General features: G+C 52.3%; 9 protein-coding genes across 9 annotated transcripts; 4 read left to right on the forward strand and 5 right to left on the reverse strand.

Annotated features, from left to right (window-relative positions):
• Positions 1–1705: 1705 nt before the first annotated feature.
• Aspvir_009829 (DENN (AEX-3) domain protein) lies at positions 1706–4637 on the forward strand (the record flags this gene model as incomplete). Its single annotated transcript, XM_043272967.1, has 4 exons — positions 1706–2086; positions 2178–3197; positions 3259–3495; positions 3546–4637. 4 exons carry the CDS (start codon positions 1706–1708, stop codon positions 4635–4637), a joined length of 2730 nt encoding a protein of 909 aa, XP_043128902.1.
• A 660-nt stretch (positions 4638–5297) lies between these two features.
• Aspvir_009830 (SDR family NAD(P)-dependent oxidoreductase) lies at positions 5298–6444 on the reverse strand (the record flags this gene model as incomplete). The annotated part of the gene is made up of 4 exons (XM_043272968.1): positions 5298–5754; positions 5816–6146; positions 6219–6250; positions 6320–6444. 4 exons carry the CDS (start codon positions 6442–6444, stop codon positions 5298–5300), a joined length of 945 nt encoding a protein of 314 aa, XP_043128903.1.
• A 698-nt stretch (positions 6445–7142) lies between these two features.
• On the forward strand, positions 7143–10457 carry Aspvir_009831 (TBC domain-containing protein; the record flags this gene model as incomplete). The annotated part of the gene is made up of 1 exon (XM_043272969.1): positions 7143–10457. One exon carries the CDS (start codon positions 7143–7145, stop codon positions 10455–10457), a length of 3315 nt encoding a protein of 1104 aa, XP_043128904.1.
• Positions 10458–11281: 824 nt separating this feature from the next.
• Positions 11282–13024, reverse strand: Aspvir_009832 (Zn(II)2Cys6 transcription factor; the record flags this gene model as incomplete). Its single annotated transcript, XM_043272970.1, has 1 exon — positions 11282–13024. The coding sequence occupies one exon, from the start codon at positions 13022–13024 to the stop codon at positions 11282–11284; it is 1743 nt and encodes a 580-aa protein (XP_043128905.1).
• Positions 13025–13786: 762 nt separating this feature from the next.
• Aspvir_009833 (dolichyl-diphosphooligosaccharide--protein glycosyltransferase subunit 4) lies at positions 13787–14026 on the forward strand (the record flags this gene model as incomplete). Its single annotated transcript, XM_043272971.1, has 1 exon — positions 13787–14026. The coding sequence occupies one exon, from the start codon at positions 13787–13789 to the stop codon at positions 14024–14026; it is 240 nt and encodes a 79-aa protein (XP_043128906.1).
• A 323-nt stretch (positions 14027–14349) lies between these two features.
• On the reverse strand, positions 14350–16283 carry Aspvir_009834 (putative C2H2 finger domain protein; the record flags this gene model as incomplete). Its single annotated transcript, XM_043272972.1, has 2 exons — positions 14350–14645; positions 14741–16283. The coding sequence occupies 2 exons, from the start codon at positions 16281–16283 to the stop codon at positions 14350–14352; spliced, it is 1839 nt and encodes a 612-aa protein (XP_043128907.1).
• A 470-nt stretch (positions 16284–16753) lies between these two features.
• Aspvir_009835 (60S ribosomal protein uL24) lies at positions 16754–17463 on the forward strand (the record flags this gene model as incomplete). The annotated part of the gene is made up of 3 exons (XM_043272973.1): positions 16754–16772; positions 16932–17044; positions 17194–17463. The coding sequence occupies 3 exons, from the start codon at positions 16754–16756 to the stop codon at positions 17461–17463; spliced, it is 402 nt and encodes a 133-aa protein (XP_043128908.1).
• A 1425-nt stretch (positions 17464–18888) lies between these two features.
• Aspvir_009836 (synaptobrevin family protein) lies at positions 18889–19709 on the reverse strand (the record flags this gene model as incomplete). The annotated part of the gene is made up of 2 exons (XM_043272974.1): positions 18889–19612; positions 19672–19709. 2 exons carry the CDS (start codon positions 19707–19709, stop codon positions 18889–18891), a joined length of 762 nt encoding a protein of 253 aa, XP_043128909.1.
• A 518-nt stretch (positions 19710–20227) lies between these two features.
• Positions 20228–20965, reverse strand: Aspvir_009837 (uncharacterized protein; the record flags this gene model as incomplete). The annotated part of the gene is made up of 2 exons (XM_043272975.1): positions 20228–20743; positions 20795–20965. The coding sequence occupies 2 exons, from the start codon at positions 20963–20965 to the stop codon at positions 20228–20230; spliced, it is 687 nt and encodes a 228-aa protein (XP_043128910.1).
• Between the last annotated feature and the right edge of the window lie 115 nt (positions 20966–21080).

Below are 21080 nucleotides of genomic sequence, written 5' to 3' on the forward strand. Positions count from 1 at the left end.
GATAGTTGGAACAGTCTACACGTCAGAAGCTAGCTTGCACATGGTCATATTAGCCGGCAGTCATTGCATGGATTTGTCTCAGAACCCCTGAATGTGTCTTGGTATGGCTTGTCTGTCAAGTTGAGCTCAGAATTCAAGTCCAGGTTCCGAGTACTTCTGTGGAGTATCTATATGACACTATCCCATATTTATGAATCGCTTCTCTTGTGATACGCTTGGGTTCATGATGGATTCAGTCCGTACATGATGCATGAAAGGGAGACTCCCCTCGGTCGGCGCGGAGAAATCCTGCTAGCACCCTTTTTCTTGAAGTAATGAGACATGGTCGGGACAAGACAAGCTCATTCTTCTTGTTCTGTGATGATTACTCTCTATTCACAATTTGATTGAGGGTGTAGACTGTCCATGTCAGTCCCCTATTATCTGCCTTGTTTCTCCCCCAAATACGGAATATAAGACATTGCAACGGATTCCGGAGTTTCAACCCGTGGAACAAGACGAAGAATCCAAGATCCATCTTGGCGTGGGAAATAAAGGAGGCCCCGCATAGCTCTGGAAATTATTTGAGTTAATTAGTTGTATCATCAAGAATTTGTTCGATTTGAAATCAGGATAGTTGGGGGTAACCCCGTCTGGTTCTACCACTGTCCGCAGTGTTCAAACTTAATTGATCCCCTGAAATCTGCGGAGGCTCGAGATAGATATTCGTGCTCCTCTTTTTGACTATCAGTCTCTATCATGAGTATCATCCGGGTTGAATATCAAATCCACCAGCATCGGCAGCATTCGCTGGGCTGGATTCTAAACTTTTAATTATCTTCCCCTGTACTCCGGACTTTCTTTTCTTCTCCTTCTTCGTTGTCGTCTTCGTCGGCTTTCTCCTCCCGTCATGGTCCCTGACTAGCCAAATCCACTGGCGCAGGAACAGACAGCAAACGACTCCGCAGTCAGCGCTATCAAAGCGTGCTTAACCTATAATAATCCTTTTATTCGTGTGCGATATTTCAGTAAATAAACTAGACCACCCTGGACTAGCACCCACAGCAGACTGACTACTCTGTGCTACTACTACTACAGCTAGTATTATTCTCCTAGTCTTAACCTGTAATATTCATCCGAGCCGCCCCCTAGTACCTACGGAGTACCTGACTGGCCTTGTCTCCCCTGAGCCCTTTCCCTTTCTCCTCCCGTTCCTTTCTTAGCTCTATTCCCGTCGTCTTTCTGTCTTCCTTCTCCTTCTCCCTCTCCGTCCCTCCCTCTTCCGTATCGTCAACTCACCCCCTCCCCGCTCCCATCGCCGGTTACCCCTACAGCTACAGAAGAGAGCTCCCCGTTCTCTTCTACACGTCTTGACTCTTCGTTGCAAGGCGTGTTGAAAGGTTTGGGAAATGCTCATCAATTCGACCTGTGAGCAGTAGAAGCCTCTCACTCGATATCAGCTGTTTGGCTCGGCTCTCTCATTCCTTTGGTTCGCCTGGTACAGACCTCTTTTATTCAACATTTCGTCCTTCTTTTTGCTTGTTCTTGGTCAGCCTTCAGAAGCGCTGCAATTCTAAGCTTCTCGGTCAGAAATCTCTTATACCAACTTTCTATAACCTCGTTTTATATCTCTATCATTCAATTCTATCGCCGAGTCAGGTCCCGTATACCTTGGATCAACACTTGCCAAATAATTCAAAAAGCACCATTCCTATTAGTCTTCATCATGGGCCCATCTCTGAGAGATCACTCGTCCTTTGTCCGTCCATCGACTCGCGATCGGCCGGTAACTCGTGACCAAGGAGAGAATTCGCTGGTCGTTCCTAGTCGCACCTCCTCGCTTCATTCCCGCATTACCCAACCAATCCCCTCGCAAGTGAACGCAAAACCCACGCAGCGCACACCCAAAACTCTCACCCATGCCTATATGGTGTGCGGTGTGGGCCGGGAGCCCTCGCAATGGGTGAAGGCTCCCGCCCCAGAGCAGGGAAAGATCGGCCACATGAAAGGTGCGGTGGGACAATTTTGGTTGCCAGAAATCCTGGGAAGCAGCCCTAGATTGGAGCAGGACAATGAAATTGCTAGAGCCTTACATTCGGCAATGAGGGTAAGAAAATTTTTCAGAATATTTKCCAATCTTTCAAAAGGAAAAAGAATTGAAGCAGACGCTGCAAGGGACTGGAAGCTGACTGCAACAGGCCTGCTTTCCTCATGATGTGGAAATTTGCACAGGCAAGAGCCAGCCTCACTGTGTCCACCATGCCTTTGTCCTGCAACAAGATTCATCACATACCCTCTACGGCATCGCATTGCGTGTGTGGTCTCGAGCGGATGAAAAGCGCGCCGAAACAATTCGTGAGCTGCGCAAGAAGACGGAAGGCGATTTCTATGACAACCCTGATGAGACCTACTGGATCCCTTACTGTCTTAGTTTCCTTTCCCGCTATCCTCTTTACGATCTGCTTGGCGATTACCTGCGTGGCATGTGGATTCACTGGAACAAGGCCACCAATCTTTTCCACGCTGAGGAGGTCTCGCGAATTCTGAGCTTCCCTGCTCCACGCCTGAACGATCTTGTTCGTATCGACATGAAGGACTACGCCTTGTGCTATCAGTTCCCTTCATCGCCCACCGGTTTCCAAAACTTTGCCATGTGGCCCTTGTTCACCTGCCTGTCCATCCCAAACGTTGTGGGCGTGGTCGAGGCTGCAGTGTCGCCAACTCGTCGGATCATCTTTGTCAGTCATTACCCAGCTATGCTGACTATCGCCGCTGAAACCGTTCGGTACTGCGTTCGAGTCTACGAATGGAGCGGCCTTTATGTTCCTGTGGTTCATGCTCGTCACATCAAGGACCTTGTTCAAGAGCCTGGTCCCTATATTCTGGGTGTCACCGCCGAATGCCGAACGCTATTCAACGCTCCCACGGATGCCTTGGTTGTCGACCTGGATCGCAACTTTGTACTCACTTCCAGTCCTCCGAATGTCCTCACTCCTGGTCAGCGGACGAAATTTATCGACCGGCTGACACAGGCCCTGAACGGTGATGTCTCTCCTTCCGGTGTTCCCAATCACCTGCGGTCCGCCTATGCGGGTGGCAAGCTCATTCCCGCCGGTCAAATCATCGTCATGAGAGGCGAGGTCGAGAGTATCCAGGATCCTTCCTGGTGGAACCCGGATGCCGTCATGAGCGTCATGGATCACGTCTGCGAGAAACTGGTAGGAATCTTCTCCGAGGTTTTCACTCAAATGGTATGAAGCTAATTGCGCGGAACTTCAGGGTCGAAACACCGGCATGAAGGCCATCTTTGGTGGTTCTGTCAAGAAGCCTCTGATGACCAAGGTATCCATGCGTCATCTCAATGAGATTGTCCGTGAGCGCAACCAGTACTCTCGCGATGCTATGGAGGCTTGGCAGGACTTTATCAACCTGAAAGGCCGCATGGACACCGAGTTGAGCAAAGTCACCAAGCGCAACAACTTCTTGGTCGAGGAGCTGGAAACCTGGAAGCAGCAGGTTCGTCTTGGTAGTCTGACAATTTATTCAATGATACTGACCTTCTGCAGTTCCTCAAGTTCCAGGCCTTTGCAGAGCAGCTCACCAAGGAGACCGCTGAGCTCAAAGTCAAGATCGAGAACCACAAGCGTGAGAACCGCCGCCTCACTGGCCTCATTGACCAGCAAAAGGACGACGTGGCACGTCTCACTATCCGTTTGTCTGGCACCGAGAAGCAGCGGGATGATGCCCTGGAGGCGCTGGTGCTGCAACAGGAGATCGCCGAGGAGCTTGAGCGTGAGAGGAAGCGCAACCAGAAGGAGCTTGCCTCCTTGCAGCACACCACCACTTCTCTCGCCAGGCAACGCGACGAGGCCCAGAGGGTGGTTCTGCACCTCCGCAGTCTCATCAACGGTCAAACCCATCACATGGAGCACATTGTTCGCTCGATCAGTAGCTCCGCCGAGCTTTCTGAGCTGGTGGAGCAGGCCGAAGAAAGCAAGGAGGTCGAGGAGAAGGCCGCACCAGAGGAGGCCAAGGAGCGTGCGGAAAAGGCCAAAAGCCTTGCTCCAAACATGACCCCGGAGTTGGAACAGCATCTTCTAAACCTGGGTAAGGAACAGAAGCGTCTTGCCCGCCTCAGCATCACCGATGTGGCGGATCGCTACCTGCGCGACAAGACCGATGCCATTTCGGACATCATCCGCAGCATCAGCGAGCAATGCGCTGCCGCTGTCGAGGGCTTGCATCTGGCTCAAGATGCCGAAGAGGACGACGCAGACGAGTCGGGCCAGCGCACACCGGACGGCAATCGCCTGGCGCCAGACTTTGACGGCCAGGATGGACGTTCGACCCGCGAGGGAAGTGAAATGGGTGATGATAACAGCACCCTGCACCCAGATCATCGGACCTCTAGCGTCCCCCCGACTCCAGACCTGGTCCACAACCGCTCAAGTACGTCAATGTCGATGATCAGCAGTTCGACATTCCCGGAGAGGTCGAGCCAACAATACGGGCCTGGCGAGATCCCGACCCGGATCGTCGAGGACGACGACGAGCGTGCCCACGAGACCGATGGTCTTGACGACCACACCGAGACAGGCACTCTCTCCAAACAGGGCAGCGAAGATCTGATGCGGTCAAGCCCCCGGCTGCTCGCGTGATTGCTCCATCGACGAGATGATGCAACGCTTCATTTTCGACGACTTTGACACGAATCCTGTTCCTGCACAGTTTCAGAATTAGAGCGCGTTGTGACCAATTTCTTTGGCACTCTCCCGAGTTTGCATCTTCCTGGTCCTCTTTTCCTTTTCCCCTTTATTTTACTTGGATATTCCCGCAGTTGCTTCTTCTGAACGGAGGTGTTATACTTTCTTGGGGTTCTCGGCGGACTTTCTTCCTTTTCTCCCTACCATTGTACTCTGTCCGTTGGGGTGTTTGCCTTGGGCTACTTTAATTCTCTATTCTCGATACCGAGATTTTGGGCTCTGGTGTTGATCGTTTTATATCCCTCTCAGTTCTTCTGGTTCCGTCTGGTGCCAATGCCCGAAGTTCATGGGCTACCTGCAAGCCGCACATTTGAGCCATCCCAGCGCCGCGGACGAGCAGACTGGAACCCACACTCCCTAGTTTTGATCACTTGCTATTCATATATTCCCTTTGTCTGTAGCTGCCACGGCTGCTTTGAAAGCTGCTGTGAAGTCTGGAACATAGTTGAATTGATCAACCTACCGTCGGGTGTTCTTACGGTGTCCTTCATAACCTGCCTTTGATCCCAACACTAATATTGTCTCAAGTCCCGAAATATACAGACCGAGTAGAAACTAGGCCAACTTGCCCGGCACGAAAGGGTGACCAGCACTCAATCCGCCACATACAGCCCACGCCTGCCCATTCACATAGCTACTCTCATCACTTCCCAGGAACAGAGCCACGCGAGCCACCTCATCCGCAACCGCACCCCGCTGCAAGGGATTCAGCTGCCCGATTTTGCGTTCCGTACCACGAGCGCGCGCCGCGTCAAACACCTGCTGCGTCATCCCCGTCTCGATCAGACCCGGGCAGATAGCATTCACGCGGATGCTGGTACCAGCCAACTGATACGCACACGTCTGGGCGATCGACACCACCGCCGCCTTCGAGGCGGAGTAATCGGTCGACCCAGCGTTCGACCGCAGTCCAGCAACGGACGCCGTGCAGATGATTGAGCCGGAGGGGTACGGCTTCGCCGCGGAGGTCACCTTCATCCCTAGCGAAGCGTACTTGACCGCCAGGAACACACTACCAAAGCATCAGAATCAGCATCCGGCCCCACTTCAGCGATTATAAGGGAAATACTCACCCAATGGTATTAACCCTCAACGTCCTCGCAAACTCATCCCCCGTCACATCCGTGAAAAGTTTATTCTGTCCTACGATCCCCGCATTCGCGAAGAAGATGTCCAGCCGGCCATACCTCGCAATCGCATCGTCCACGACCGCCTTGACGGCGGCTTCCTCCGCGGCGTCGAACGTGCGGATCTGCACCTCCACGCCCGGATACAGGGACTCGATCTCGCGCTTGTGCGTCGCCAAGTGCGTGTCTGTGAAGTCGCAGAGGTATACGGCCTTTGCGCCGTTGTGAGCGTATTGGTGGGCGCTGGCGCGGCCAATGCCGGCGGAGGAGTTGGCGCCTACGTCTCGTTAATACTAATCTTTCCCCGGAGGGGAATTGGCGGATGAGGGGTCGTGGAGTCCTGGTTTACCTGTTACAATGACGACTTTGTCTTTGACGCGGCTGGGAGGCTGTTAGTATGGATTGAAATATGTAGAGCAGGGGGAATGCACAGAGAAGGGCAGCACTTACGGTCCAACAGAGTCAGACGCAACCGTGCGGATTCTGGGGATATCCTCGAATTTGCCTGCATCGGGGATACCCTCGACCAGCTGCTGGCTGACAGCTTGAAGGCGGCGTTTGGCTACTCCGGACATAGTGCAAAGAGTAGGATGGTGCTATGTGATTAGGTGTCGGATTGGGAAATGTGTATATGAAGGGTAGCTATACAATCGGAAATATTGCGGAGTAGTCTCTAGATAGACCGTCATTTTAAATCCGCGTCGATGCACTGTTTCGGGTGATCTCTAGCTGAATGTTCGGCTGCTCATTGCGGAGAGCCGAGGCTTGCCCCCAGCTAATGCACAGTGGGCACAGATGACTCATCAAGGAGTATGAATTATGCAGCGGGCTGGGGTAAGTCACATGACCACTTACACGTCATGGCCCATGCGGCCAGCAAGAACGCGTGAAACAATGGACCAGAACTGGTTTCCCTGTTTCCCTTTTTATGAACCCTCTGTGTGATTGTGAGAGTTTGCTATCTGTCTCCTGTTTTTGGCATTGGGACAATTCTGATATTCGGTCTGCTGTGTTGCGCTGGCCTGCTGGAATGAGCTTACCGTCCCTCCTGGCTTCGTCGAAAACGATCTACTCACCCCCCAAAAAAAAGCATCGGACCACACGTGGGGAGGGAAAGGTCCACGCGAGGACTTCGAGAATCCTTTGAGACCTGCAAGACTCCCATCATACAACATCGGCGCTCCTGCGCAGGAAGAGAATATAAATCAAGCATTCATGAAGTCTATACTTGATCCCTCCTGCTCAGTTTGCTCATTTGACCGCCCCACGAACCATGGCGGAGCCCGATATCCAGCAGCTACTGCGTCGATCCTCTTCGCGAACCTCGTCCACCTCGCGGCACAGCCAAAGAGCTAAGACCGTTCGTGCTCGGTCTCAGAAGCGCCATTCTGCCTCCTCCAATGCCACCACCACCGACCTCACCTCCTTCCCCTCCCTCTCGCCGGACCGCTCACCCGACGGCTTCGTAGGCCAGCCCGCATTGAATCGCGCCTTGACGAACGCATTGCTGGACGGAGACGCGGAAGAAGGTGCCGGCGATGTCGCCCGTGACCGACGGTCCACCCTAGCCAAGTTGACCGGGGCGCTCCCGGCGAGCACTGGCGGCCGTGCCGCCTTGTTTGACGATTCGTTCACCATGCACGATTTCCCGGGTGCGCTGCATCTAGCGGATGACTCGAATATCGAACGATTAATAGCCAGTATGGGCGCAGTGAAGCTGGTCAGGCAGTTCGCCCGGGACCTGGCCCAGCGGGATGCAGAGATTTCGGGGCTGCGTCAGCGAGCGGATGCTAGGGAGCGGGAATTGAAGAGGATGCTTCGTGAAGTTTCCGTTTCCAACCAGGATATTGAGCGAAGGCTGTTCGCGCTTGAGAATGCTCCGCGCAAGAATTCGGACGGTGAGGACGCTGAAAACGATGCGGAGCATGCAGGGCATCGGGGGCCAGGGGTTCATGGGCTCATGCAGCAGGCGATGAGCGACGAGGTGGGACCACTACTACACGAGGACGACTCGGTGCACTCTTCGGATCAAATTCAAGCGACTATTCGTGGACCGCAGCGCTCGGAGAGTGACTCGCGCTCAGGCACGTCGAGTGTCGATTCAGGAACCACCCGACAGAGACAGACCTCTGTTCGCTGTTGGCAGGATTACATCTTTGGCAGTGGTACCGCCAGTCGGAAAACCAGCAGAGCGAGCAGTATCATGGACGATGTTGGGGAAGTCGAGGAGGATGCCCACCATCGGCGTGTTTCAAACAATAATCGCCGGAAAGCGCTCGACGACCAGCTCTTTCAACCTCCTGGCGAACGTACTGGAGGTGGCATAGCTGCAAAACGTGCAGTTGCTGGAGTAGTCAGTGGAGACGATGCTAGCACTCATTCCCGCAAATCGACAAAATCGTTATCGTCATGGACGGTCAGACTGTTTGCTGGAGGCTCTCAGACTAGTCGAGATGAGAATGACGCGGGATCCATCCGCAGCAGAGCTTCCTCCATGCATCAGGACAAGACTAGAGGCTCCTCGTCCACGTCCGCGAATCCCAAAACTGCCCTGTCAGCGGTCGCGGCCTTGAAACGGATCAACAGCAACACGAGCATACACAGTGCGCCTGGCAGACCTACGAACGGATCCACTGGGACCGGCAGATCAACTGCTCCTTCTGGTCGACGACATGCAGCCTCAAGCGTATCTCAAGCCGCAGGCCCCGATGCAGGCGACAAGAGCTCCACTAATCTGGGGCCTGTCGAAATGGATGCTATTCTCCCCATGGAATCTCGACCTCCAACCCTTTCTTATATGTATAACTATCAGCCTGGCGAGCTACTCACCGATCGGTTTGGATTTATTTACGACCAGCGTCGGAAAAAGAGGCAGAGAGAAGCTGCTATGTTGAAGAATAATAGCAATCGACTGAGCATCGCAGAAACACTCAGCAGCTTCCGCACTGAGACATCAGATGGAGATGACGATGTTGACGTTCAAATCAGGTCGCAAGGAGCTGCGGAGCCCCAGCGCTCACCCTGCTCTATTTCGCCCGAGGATCCTGAAGCTGGAGCTGTCGCTATACGGAAATGGCAAGATTATCTAAAGTTTCCAACTCGGCCAACGGAGTTACTGTCTCACACCCCATCAGCCGGCCCTATTGTGTCACTTACCACCGCAAGCGAACCTCCGCCGCGTAGTACTGCAGTAGCTGTTGACCGACATGGCTCGCTTTCCGTCAACCCAAATGCTCCGCCATCTGCATCTACATCCACGGTCGTCGCCGATCGTCCAGAATTTGCGGGAACATCCACCGATGAGCCCACGTCTGCAGCCGCGCCGAATGCGTCTACAGGCGAGAATGAACCAGTCAAATTGCTTCTTGAGCAATTGACAGAGCTCCACGATACCCTCCAGCGAGACCGGACTGTCAGATGGAACGAGTTCATGCGCAAAGTGCGCGCAGAACGCAGGAAGGAGGGAGAAGCTGCAGCTGCTGGGACTTCTACTCGAGCTGCGCAATCTGTCGATACACCAGAAGCATCTCTGCCTGTTGGCGAGGTAGTAGGGATAGCTAATCTGGGGAACAAGGGCAAAGTTGGTCGTGCCAAGTGGCGGGAGTTCCGATCGCTTGTTCTTGGCGGGATTCCAGTTGCTCTGCGGGCGAAGATTTGGTCCGAATGCAGCGGCGCATCCTCCATGCGAGTGCCTGGTTACTATGATGATCTGGTGGCAGGTATCGGTGGCAGCGAACCGGACCCGTCAGTTGTGGCGCAAATTGATATGGATATCAACCGGACGCTGACAGACAATGTGTTCTTCCGCAAAGGTCCTGGGGTGTCTAAGTTGAGAGAGGTGCTACTAGCATACTCACGCCGCAACCCGGAGGTGGGATACTGCCAAGGGATGAACCTGATTGCTGCTTCGCTGCTTCTCATCACCCCAACCGCAGAGGACGCTTTCTGGATTCTCGCCTCGATGATCGAAAACATCCTCCCTCAGCATTATTACGATCACGGACTACTCGCGTCACGAGCCGATCAGGTAGTCCTGCGGCAGTACATCTCCGAAGTACTACCCAAACTAGCCGCACACCTTGACTCGTTGGGCGTCGAGCTCGAAGCCCTGACATTCCAATGGTTCCTCTCCGTCTTCACCGACTGCCTGTCCGCCGAAGCACTCTACCGCGTCTGGGATGTGGTGCTCTGTCTCAACGTCACCAGCGTCGTGAATCCTGGAACCGGAAGTGGCTCCAACTCTTCAACCCGGGAGACCAACGATGCGAGCAATCCTTCTGCCCAGGACATCGCATCCGGAAGCGGCGGCGGCAGCACGTTCCTCTTCCAGGTGGCTCTCGCCCTCCTGAAACTCAACGAGCAGCAGCTCTTGACCAACTGCTCCACCCCGGCGGAACTATACACATACATCAACCACCAAATGACCAACCACGCCATCAGCATCGACGGGCTCATCCAGGCCAGCGAGGCCCTCCGGAACGTCGTCCGCCGCGAAGACGTCGTGGCTCGACGGGCGGAGGCCCTGCGAGAAATGAGGGAACTCGGCGGACCGACCCAGTCAGCGGACGCTGAAGCCAATCMCTCCTGACCAGCTATCACTATCCCTTACGTCACTTTCTTTTCCTTTCTTCTTTCATACAATGTTATTGCTTTTACTATGATACCATTACGTTCCTTAGAAACCGCTATGCTTTTGTTTCCTTCCTTCCTTTCTTTTATTTCTGCTCTGAAGAAAATAGACTTGATGAGTGTACACGATCATCTAGATTGGGGAGTTACGGCGGGTTAATTGGGTTGGTCTCGTTTCTCATACTTTCCTTTTCTTGAACCCGGGCACAAACCATGCGTCTATTGGCAGAGAGGCAAACGAGCAAGCCAGCGATCGACATTAGCTTTATCATCTTCATCAATTGAGATACCCAATTTGACTTTGCTTCGGCTTTGAATTCCTTAGTCCCTTCTTCTGACAGATTGCTTTAGTGCAATATGTTTGATCCGTAACTGGTGACAGTCTAGAGGATAAAAGCATACGTTTCAGTTTGAAGTCTATCGCTCACATAATACACTCAAGAAGCGACATGTAATGCTAGACGCTGACCTGGTACTTCATTTTCGCTATCTCCATAAATTCATGAGGGGTAGACATTTCGATGAGATTCTGGCCTACATTGTCAGAAGCAACGACAGATCTTGGCTGAGAATACATGGGATGGTAACGTGTTCCCTCGGCCGCACCCAATGTCCACGGTCCGGTTGATCATCAAGCGGGCCATTAGCTCTCGGCGCAAATCATGTGCTTTCTCGGATATGACTTCAACCATAGTTGTGGGTATCAAGGCAGGTTTTTAAGGAAGACTGCGTAGAATCATATCGGGCATCAATCAGGTTGAAAGGCAATGGCGGCACAGCTATTCAGCTGGGGAGTGCCTCTGGCAACCAGAACCGGCCACCGTCAAGGACAGTCGTCAAATCCATTTGCAAAGGCTCCGCGGCGGGCCGCAGTCCCACATCCAACACGTCGCGCGCCACAGCCTTGACCTGTCGCATTATCGCCTGGGAGATAGCCCACGTACGGGCCAGAGTCTTGAAGACACCGATTGTGAGACTCAGTCGCTCCCGACTGGGTTCAGGCATCCTCCCGGCTTTCACGGAACAGGACGCTAACTGCACTATGGAGCTGAGAACCAGCGCGCAGATGAAGAAGGGTGTATGTTTCACGACTGGCAATCGGATGGAGGCTAACTGTGAGATGTCCTTGGCTGCCTTGAGAGCTTTCATTGCATGATCATTGTGTGTGAAGGCCGGGATGCTGCAAGGACCATGATGTCCGCAGATGACTTCAGCAGCAACCGCAGGTGACGATAGTAAGTCGGACCTTGGAAAATTGAGATAGACACTCGCTCCGTTCGCGATCATTTTTGCCTGGAACATCATCTCGTCCACTGACCCATCTGGACGCATCAATTCGGCCTTCGATTCGGGAAGATGGTGGAAAAAGCTGTTGATACGGGCGTCGATCGCCTCCACATGGTCTTCTTGTCCCTCAAGCATGTCCTGAATAGCAACCACCCGCCCGAGGATACGAACAGCTTCGATCCGATAGGTGTATGAGGAAAAATCTCGCTCCTCGTCGGCAAAAATATGGTCGTCAAATTGAGCAATGGTAGGAGGCAGTGGAGCGGCCAATCCATCCTGGAAGATGCGTTCCTCGCACGGAAGGCCGACCTCGAGTGGTACTAGGCTGGTGCGGAAGGTACGCTGAACACCCAGGGCAGTCAACATGCCTTCTACTACGAATAGTTCCCACCAAGTGCGTCGCAGACTTTCTTCCCGTACCGGATCACCTCCGCCCATGGAGATGGCGAAATTCTCACGATGAAGTCCGAGTTCGAAGGCCAGGTCGACGGCTGTAGCGAGGCATTGGCCGGCTTCTGCCCGCTCGTTTCGCGAATGCAGCACAACAGCCAGAAGCAGAAGTGCCTGCAGCTTCTCCACGGAGCTTTCTTGCTCCATCGCTGACGACATCACGGAGGGTCTATATATCTCACTATTTGCGGCTGGGGTAAAGTGGGAACCGATGAACTTGATAACATGCTCGAGAAACGGCGGCACATGAGACCGATAGAGTATACGAAGCGGAGGAAGAATCGGATGCGACGGGTGAAAGTACGTATAGTAAATATCGATGAGATAACCATCACCAGCGACGGAGTTCACCGAATCTGGGGTGAGAGGGCAACCGTTGCTGACCGGCAAGTCCGACACTAGTGCCTTGTCATTGTTGAGAATGGAGTTATTCGAGTCTGAAGAGGGGAAGCCGTTTGGGAAGATGTAAGAGAGTCCGTCCGGAACGTTCCAATCCTGGGAAGTATCCAATAGTGCGACCGACTGAAAGTCGAACGAAGACGATTGATCAGATGAGGGTGTCCGTTCGGGAGACGACGGGTTGGCGCGCCGTTTCTTGGAGGGTCCTTTGTACCCACGACGAGAAGGAGTGTACTGGCACTCTGCCCCGGTGGCTGCGCAGCGGCCACAAACAGGGGTCACCCCGTCACATTTAAGATGCTTATGGCGACAGAGAAGACAAGCCAGGAGAGAAGGACCAGAGCCCTTGGGATGAGAAGGGTTCTTGGTTGGAATAAATGGTCCGTTCATGATGAAACCGCCACGCAGCTTATCAATTGACCAACATATATCAAAGCGCCCAGACACGTAGTTTGAGCTTGGGGGAACGATGGAATTAACAGGATGAGGAATGAAATGAGATGGTAACCAAGATTCAATTAGCTCAACTGAGCCGTGGGAAGCATTTGATAGAGTTGGGGGAGATACACAGGCAGGTCAGAGAAGAGCGGGACCACCATCCACACCTATATAGTCCAGAAGGAAGAGGGATCGGTTGCAGAAAAGTGAAAGATAACCGCTTGCAAGTCGGTGGTTTCGATGAAGACAGTTAGTCTAGATGGAAGCCAGGCTGATAGGTCGACCAGTCAATTGAGAGTCAAGACTTAGAAAGTGGTGGCTCAGTCCGGGGGGGAGGAGCTTACCTCAGAAGTGCCTACGTACGACATCCAATTAATCTACTTCCGTAATTCCAGCTGTCAACTTGCGATACCACCATTGTCTGCCACTCATCTTCAGCAGTCAATCTTCGCTTCAACAGAATCCTAAATCCATTGTTTGTTTAAAAGTGCGGGGGTATTGATTGCTGAACAGAGTCAATTCATTCGGTAAGCGTTTGGAAACACCGTGTTCCTTACAATCTATCCCAAATACTAATTTCCCTAGGACAACTCCCAAACAACTTCATTTTGCGACCGGTCGCACTGCTACTTAGCTCAACCCCCCTGGACTGTCTATTCCAACGCTAGCGTTCAACTCAGATACTTCGCGTACAAGAATACTCCCTACTTCAACATGATTTCTGACGACGACCTCTACCGCCTCGCCATCTTCCTTGGATCGTGCGCTATGATGATGATAGTACTCTACCATTTCCTCGAAGTCAATGCGAAGGACGATGCCATTGAAGGAGAAGTCCCCGATGTCAAGAAGTCGGTCGAAGGTTCTACTACTGCCGGTGTAACGCCGGCACCGGCTGCGGCGGCCGCAGCCGCGGGGGGCACATCAGCAATTGGAGGTGGGAAGGACCGGTAGCTATTGTACACTCGGGGATCGTGTTTCAGCATGAAGGAGGTTTGATTTGTACGGAGGTGACTCAGAGAGTCGAGCAGCATTGTCTGTAGAATGCCCGTGCAAGCATTGCAGGCACAATGAACGTCCTCTTAAATTGTTCATGGGCTTTGGATAAATGCTATGACCAGTAAACTTGGAAAGATGCACCAATCTCAGTGAGAATCAAAAAGCCGAGGAGCCCGCTCGATGCGAAAAAGTCCTTGACGCCAAATGCTGTAATCACGATACAAACGACAGCTGAATAAAAAACAAGATCGAAGGGGTATCTTTAGACCTGAAATGCGCTAAGACTCATGCCTCACTGCATAGACATCCTCATCGTTGCTCACTCTCCCAATCCTTGCGGGCGTAGCCAACTGGCATCCACCGGGATCTAATCCATACCCAATATGTTCCTTCAGCCTCTGTACCGCCTTGAAGATCTCCCGGGCTTTCTCAATTTGTGTATGGTTGCCGTGGACACGGTTGAATGCGCGAATCGAACTGTAGCTTGCAGGGAATATTAGAGCGTCTTCGCCCCCTGGCTGAATAGACTCCGGGATGGTTTTAGGCACGGGACTTTCGCCGGCAACACGACCCTCTATATGGCAGGTAAAGACGAAAGTTGTTAACAACCGAATCCATTGAGCAACAAAACAAAAAGACATAAATTCAATCATCTCGATGCTTTCTCACCAGTTGCAGGCACTGATGGTCCGTCGCCCAGCGACCATGCGATAGACACCACATGTTCTGAAAGGACATGCTTGTACAATTGCACCGCCGGTAAGTTCTGTTGAAACGTGCAGTTTTTCCATTGACACGTGAGCGTGTAAGGCACGTGAACTTTGAAGATGTGCTTCTTGAGCATTTCAAGATTGTGCAGCTCCGCTTGGCAATTCTCCCAGCCACACGTGTAGACCTGATACGAAATTTGGGAAGTGACGGGTATTGTAACCTCAATCTTAGAGCTCGCGGGCGGTCGCCCAGGAGGTCTTTTCCCGACCATATTGGTTGATGGACGCGGGGAGGACTTTGCCTTAGGAGACGGCTGCGTCTTTGTACGTATTTGAATCGAGGGTTCGGGCTTTAGTTGCGGCTGCGATGGGGGCTGTACTTGCAGTTGTACTTGGGGCGGAGGGTGCGACCGAGACTGGGGATCAGAGCGAGGCTGTACTTGTTTCTGAGAATTGGGCTGGGATGGGGACGTCTGTTGAGGGCCTGTCTGCGATGCCTGTAACGTCTGTAGTTGTCCTAGTTGTTGATGTTGTTGTTGATGGTACGGCAGAGTTGCGGCAACACCAGCATATGGAGGATTTGGTTGGGCTGGACGCGCCATGGCGGAAGTCACATGCGCCGGCGCGGGGAGCGGGTGTATGTCACGTGTTGTAGTTGTGTTATTGGCTTGCTTCTCCTCCGGGTCTACAAGATCCCAGCGAAATGTCTCCAGATCTGAAGCAGTGTCGAGTCCAACGAAGACATCTCGAAGGCGGAATAGATGATGGTTCAGAGGAGCTTCCGTAGGATGGCGCCCGGACGCAATCAAGACATCCCGCGCGATTGTTTTCGGATCGTATTGTAGCTTTTCCGCCGCGTCAGTCACGTCCAGAGGCTTTGCTATGTCCGTACGCGTTTTCAGAAAGCTCTTGTCCGTGGTGTCTTGCGGAGTAAAGGAATATTTCGAGAGACTTTCTTGAGGCGGCATCGTCGGCTTCGACAAGGTCACAGTCGCGGGTGATTCAAGACGACGCCTCTTCATATCATGCCCACTAACGTCAGCATTAACGGCCTCGGTCGCTCGCGCGAACGGCGGGTAATTCAGATATGACGAAGTATTTTGCAGTTGTGTCAGACCGGAGTTCGTAGACAGGGGTTGTGAGAGGGTCGAAAGAGGAGGAGGAGGAGGAGGAGGGGCAAGAGGTAGTTGTTGTGTTGTCGCAGGTGGGTTCGCTCGGTATTGCTGTCCTCCTTGATAAGAGGTAAAAGGGTAGGTACTTGATGAGGAATATGTTGTGTCCTGTGGCCTCACATATTGCTCAAGAGGAGCATAATGTGTTTGATAATGGTACGGTTGGCGAATGTCGCTCAATGGCGTTTGAGATGTAGGGGGGAAATCCAAGAACGAATCTGTGTAGCCCTGAAACGGCGACAGGGAGGAAGCATATTGATTCTGCTGAGGGAACCGAGCAGGACCGGTCTCTCGGTAATTCTGAAGCCATTCGAAGTAATCGTTTGCCATCTTGGGCGGACAATGTTACTGCGGAGCAATTGAGGGGCCAGTTTCAAGACGCTAAGCATGGTGCAAGATCAAGGACGGAGAGGTCGGAGTGAGGTCAAACATGTCACTAACAAGAATTATTTAGCGCAGGCGTGTGTCTACCTTCATCTCACCCAGTGCTGATGCGAGAATCAGTAATGCGACACGCTCTGTAGTGAGACTTAGGCCGATCCGCGCGCGGCGTGGAGGCGGCGCAACAATACCTAGGTCAGGTAGGGAACTTTCCCTTCCGGAGAGAGGGGCGATGTCAGCCAATCAGCGGAAAGCCGCCAACCCTAGCCTAAGCGGGATGTCATGTGACGCACATTCGGGCTCCCACTCATTTTCGGCTAACACTTTGAGAATACAGCAAAAAGAGTCCTGTTTCGACGACGACTAACGACGACAACGTTCACCACGCCCGGTCATATCAGAAAAAGAGGCCTATCAAGATGACCGTCATGAACAACGGTATGTTCGACTTATTTTGCTCAATTCACCCTCATGGCAACGTCCTGTTCCTCGAATACGCCTTTGATATTCTATTTTCTCGGAAGACACATTCTCAAAACCGCCTACGCTTAGGAATTGTGTTGGGAGGATACTGACTCTCGGTTTTTTCAATGACAGGAATCGCCTCTTCCCGCCGGAAGTCGCGCAAGGCGCACTTCAGCGCTCCCTCCAGCGAGCGCCGTGTCATCATGAGCGCTCCTCTGAGCAAGGAACTCCGTGAGAAGTACAACGTACGCCTCCCGTTATGCCACCTCTCCTAAACCGATCATCTCCCGTTATCAGATTCTACACTCTTGTTCGGAGGGACTCTTGCAGAAGCATAGCCAGGGATCACTGCAAAGAACTGTGAAGGATCTTCGTTCTGACAAATAACCTATAGGTTCGCGCCATCCCCATCCGCAAGGACGACGAGGTCACTGTTGTGCGCGGCTCCAACAAGGGACGCGAGGGAAAGATCACCACCGTCTACCGTCTCAAGTGGTGCGTTCACGTCGAGCGTGTCGTCCGTGAGAAGTCCAACGGCCAGAGCGTCCCTATCCCCATCCACCCCTCGAAGGTCGTTATCACCAAGCTCAAGCTGGACAAGGACCGCGAACAGATTCTGGAGCGCATCGGAAAGGGCCGTGAGGCTGCTAAGGCTCGTGCTTAAAGGGCTTGTTTTCTGTGTTTCTTGTTGCAATAGGGGCGATGGCGTGGGAGTACATGAGATACTCAAAATGAGAAAATAAACCTGCTATGACCAGGCTTCCGTCTTCCAAGACAGGTGCACGCTATGAATGGAAAGAAAAAAAGTGCAAAATTTCTTCTTCATCTCATCTTTTGGGTTTGGCTCTGAGCGACATCAGTTTGCGTTCCTGATCCTTCCTCTCACCCGACACCTGCAGTGCATTTTAGGTAACTCCTATCGAGAATACAACCGAAATCTCAGATCCGCTTCGTTTGTTCGGATTCTTCACTCATTGATCTGATCTAGCGGCGTCGGTTTACTTGCAGGTCTCGGTTTTCCCCCTCCCAAAACAAATCGCCCACAACGCCAACCACCAAACGCAAATCCCAGCCCTGAGGCAACGCAGCGCACGGAATCAGTCAGCATGCCCATCGCAGCAATCCGTGACATTGAGTTTTGACCACAGATGCGTTCAGCTACAGGAACGCCTCGTAGCTACCCCGATCCCCCYTCCCCCCMTTCCCTGGAATAGCGCCAGATTATCTCCTCATCAACCCCGTCCTCCCGGGCGGTCCCCATGGTTGGAGAGGTATACGGCTGGCGCAGAATGAACCGCGGAAAACAACCAAACTGGTATCAACCAGAGGTTATTTCCGCTCGCTTGCAGACTCGCACTGAGCGTTAGCTAGGAAGCTGCGAGTTTGATAGCGAGGGACATACCTCCGTAGAAACTAGATAATGTTTCTTAGAGAATGAACCAATCTTGTTATTGAAAGTGAAATTTCTCCAATCTGATTAGATTGCCGCTGTACTCCTGGAATCTTGATACCGCTCATTGTGAACAAAGCACGTGCGCTTGCAGGAGATATACCAAATGACCATACGTTCATAAGCTAAATGAAGTAATGTGGAATTTCTGACAGACAATGATTCAATAACTGGTACCACACTATTATAGTAAACCTAATTATCGTTGATGTTGGAGATATAGGCTTTTTGTTAGCATTGAGTGGTTCCCAGAACCAGCAATATATATTTCGCTTCCACCAGGATCGCTAACCAGATGACCAACGAATCAACGATCATAAAAATATGCGAGACAAAAGAGTATATTTCTAAAGCAAGTGATAGCGCTGCTACATTCATCGAATTCATGCTATTACCTCATGTGCGTAGGCTAAAATTGCAGTATAAAGCTATCGAATCACATAGAGTACATACAAGGCAAGCGATATCACAGACAAGACGGACAGAAAAGGGTCACAATCGTAAATGCTGTAGTAAGTTGGCAATCCGCAGAGCGATTGACGTACGTTTTACAGTCGGAAAGGATATGTGCACAGAAAGAAGACATCACTCCCATCGTTCAGTGACGGGGGAGTCATGACTTGAAGAACGACAAGATCCCTACTCACTGTGCCCAACACACTTCCCCCAAGCCGGCAAGCCGCATCCCATACCGACGAAAAGATAGACGAGGAAGACCACCACAACAGCCAAAAGCACCATCAGCTTGATATTCTTCCACCACATCCGCCGCCGCAGACCGCGACTACGCACTCGGAAGTCGTGCGCGCTGCCCCCGAGTCGATCGGTCTTATCGACCAGCAAATCGATCCGCTCACCACGCTCAAGTACCCGCTCAATATTCTCCGTCATAATGTCACGGACGCTGTCGATCTCCTGTCGGGCTGAAGCAAGCGAGTCCGACGGTGGGGCGGTGTTGTATGTTTGGAGGAGAGAACGAAGCTCCGAGTTAAAAGCGGCACAGCCGTATGCGGGGAGAGAAGAGAAATCAGTGCTTGAAGGGGGGTAGGTCGATAGGAACTTGCGTTTCATCTCGAGGAGAAAGGCAAATGGAATGCGACGGCCTTGTTCGGCGGTCGCCACGACAATGTAGCTGAGAGGTGCATAGGAGTTTGGTTCTTGGCGACCAGCATCGTCTGAAGAGCCTGTGGGTGAATCTGCGATGTAATGGACGAAGAGGCGCTCATGTGTGTAAGTGAGCTTCTGGGGCTTGTCATGCGTGATCTTAGGGAGGATAATGGATGCTAGCGAAGAGGCTGCAGTAGAGGATGTCCCGGGTGACGAGTGCTCTGCAAGAATAGTTGTGCGGTGTGCTATACAAGAGCTGTCGAAGATCTGTTAGTATAGAGCGTTGAGGGCGTCCGAGAGATGGGTAGAACATACTAGAGCAAGAAGCTCGAAGGTTGTGATGAGGAGGCCATAATGATGAGAGACCTTTGCTGGACGAACGATTAATCAAGTCGGTCGCTCCAGGGATGAACAAACTGTAGGATTCAATACCAAACTGATATTTTTCCGTGTCCTTATTCCTTCAACTCTGAAGATCAGGAGAGATTCCGTTGCAAGACGGCGGTGGAATTCCGTGACGTCGCCGCCAAGAACCCCGGATTATGTCACGTGATGGGACATCTACAAAGGCAGCCATCGCTACGAAAGAAAGAGCGAGCTGATCATTTACGCAGCACGTGGTAAGGATTGACGGGAAGACCCAATGCACATTCGCTAGCTTCAAGCAAATAATACCCCAAAACACCTGCTACATACTCAATAAAGAAAGAATCAACCACGAAACCAAACAGAGGGTCGATACGTACCTGAACAGCGATCGAGCTTAGAGCGACCCTACTTCTCCTCCCAAGTTGGTATGGGACTGAGTCGGTTGTCGCAATCCCGGCGTAAGAATGTGCGTCACTGCTAAAAAAGGAGTCAGACAAACGGATTAATGATTCTGGACGACAATGTCAAGACAACCTTGGACAGCGTAATGGTCGCCTTTGATATCGAACGGGTGCGTCGCCCAGGGAAGCACTCTTAGAACTCCATCTTCACCCCAATTGAAGAACTGAACGGATTGACCAACCGCGACGGCTCCGCGGAGCTGAGAGTACTGCCCATTCGTTACCCGCGTGTGATATATCTCAGCGAGCAGCCTTCTAAGTTCATTAGCAGCTCGCAAGCGGACTGATGTCTTGTCCTGATAAACTGCGGTCGCGCAAACGATGGCGAAGAAGGTGCTGAATCCTTCTGCACCAGGTCCGGTCACGGTCATCGAATGCAGTCCGTAAGTCTCTGGTGTCTCGGGACTAGCTGCCTCGGGAATAGCTTTGATGATGAAGCCGTCTTCCGGGGCACAATGGAGTTTGAGGATCTGGTACCAGATCTCAGTAAGATCCCAAAGTCTGTTTTCACCGTCTAAGACATCAATGATGGGCTTGACGCTGGGAGCTTGGCGATACTAAAACATGTTAGCAAAGAAATGGCTGAGCAGATGATGGAAATTACTTACAGTTCTCAGGGCGGGATGGACCTCGCTCGCTGGGACTCTTGGGTCCCTGCGTGGTAGGTTGGAAGCCGTCCTAGAAGGCGCGCCAGAGTTGCGGGTCAGAGCCTGCCTCCTGAGATCATTGCTGGGTGGGTTCCTCATAGGAGTGCGAGTTGCATGGTGTTGTGCGGGCATGGTGCAGTTGTTCCGGAATTGTTCGAGCCTTTAAGGAGAAAGGTTGGCAGAAGACGAGGCGAAGGTATAGGGATGAGCCGAGAGCAGCAAGTGAGTTGGATGGGTTTGGGGACAA

This window comes from Aspergillus viridinutans (genome assembly GCF_018404265.1).
Source record: "Aspergillus viridinutans IFM 47045 DNA, scaffold_9, whole genome shotgun sequence".
In the NCBI taxonomy this organism is placed as follows: domain Eukaryota; kingdom Fungi; phylum Ascomycota; class Eurotiomycetes; order Eurotiales; family Aspergillaceae; genus Aspergillus; species Aspergillus viridinutans.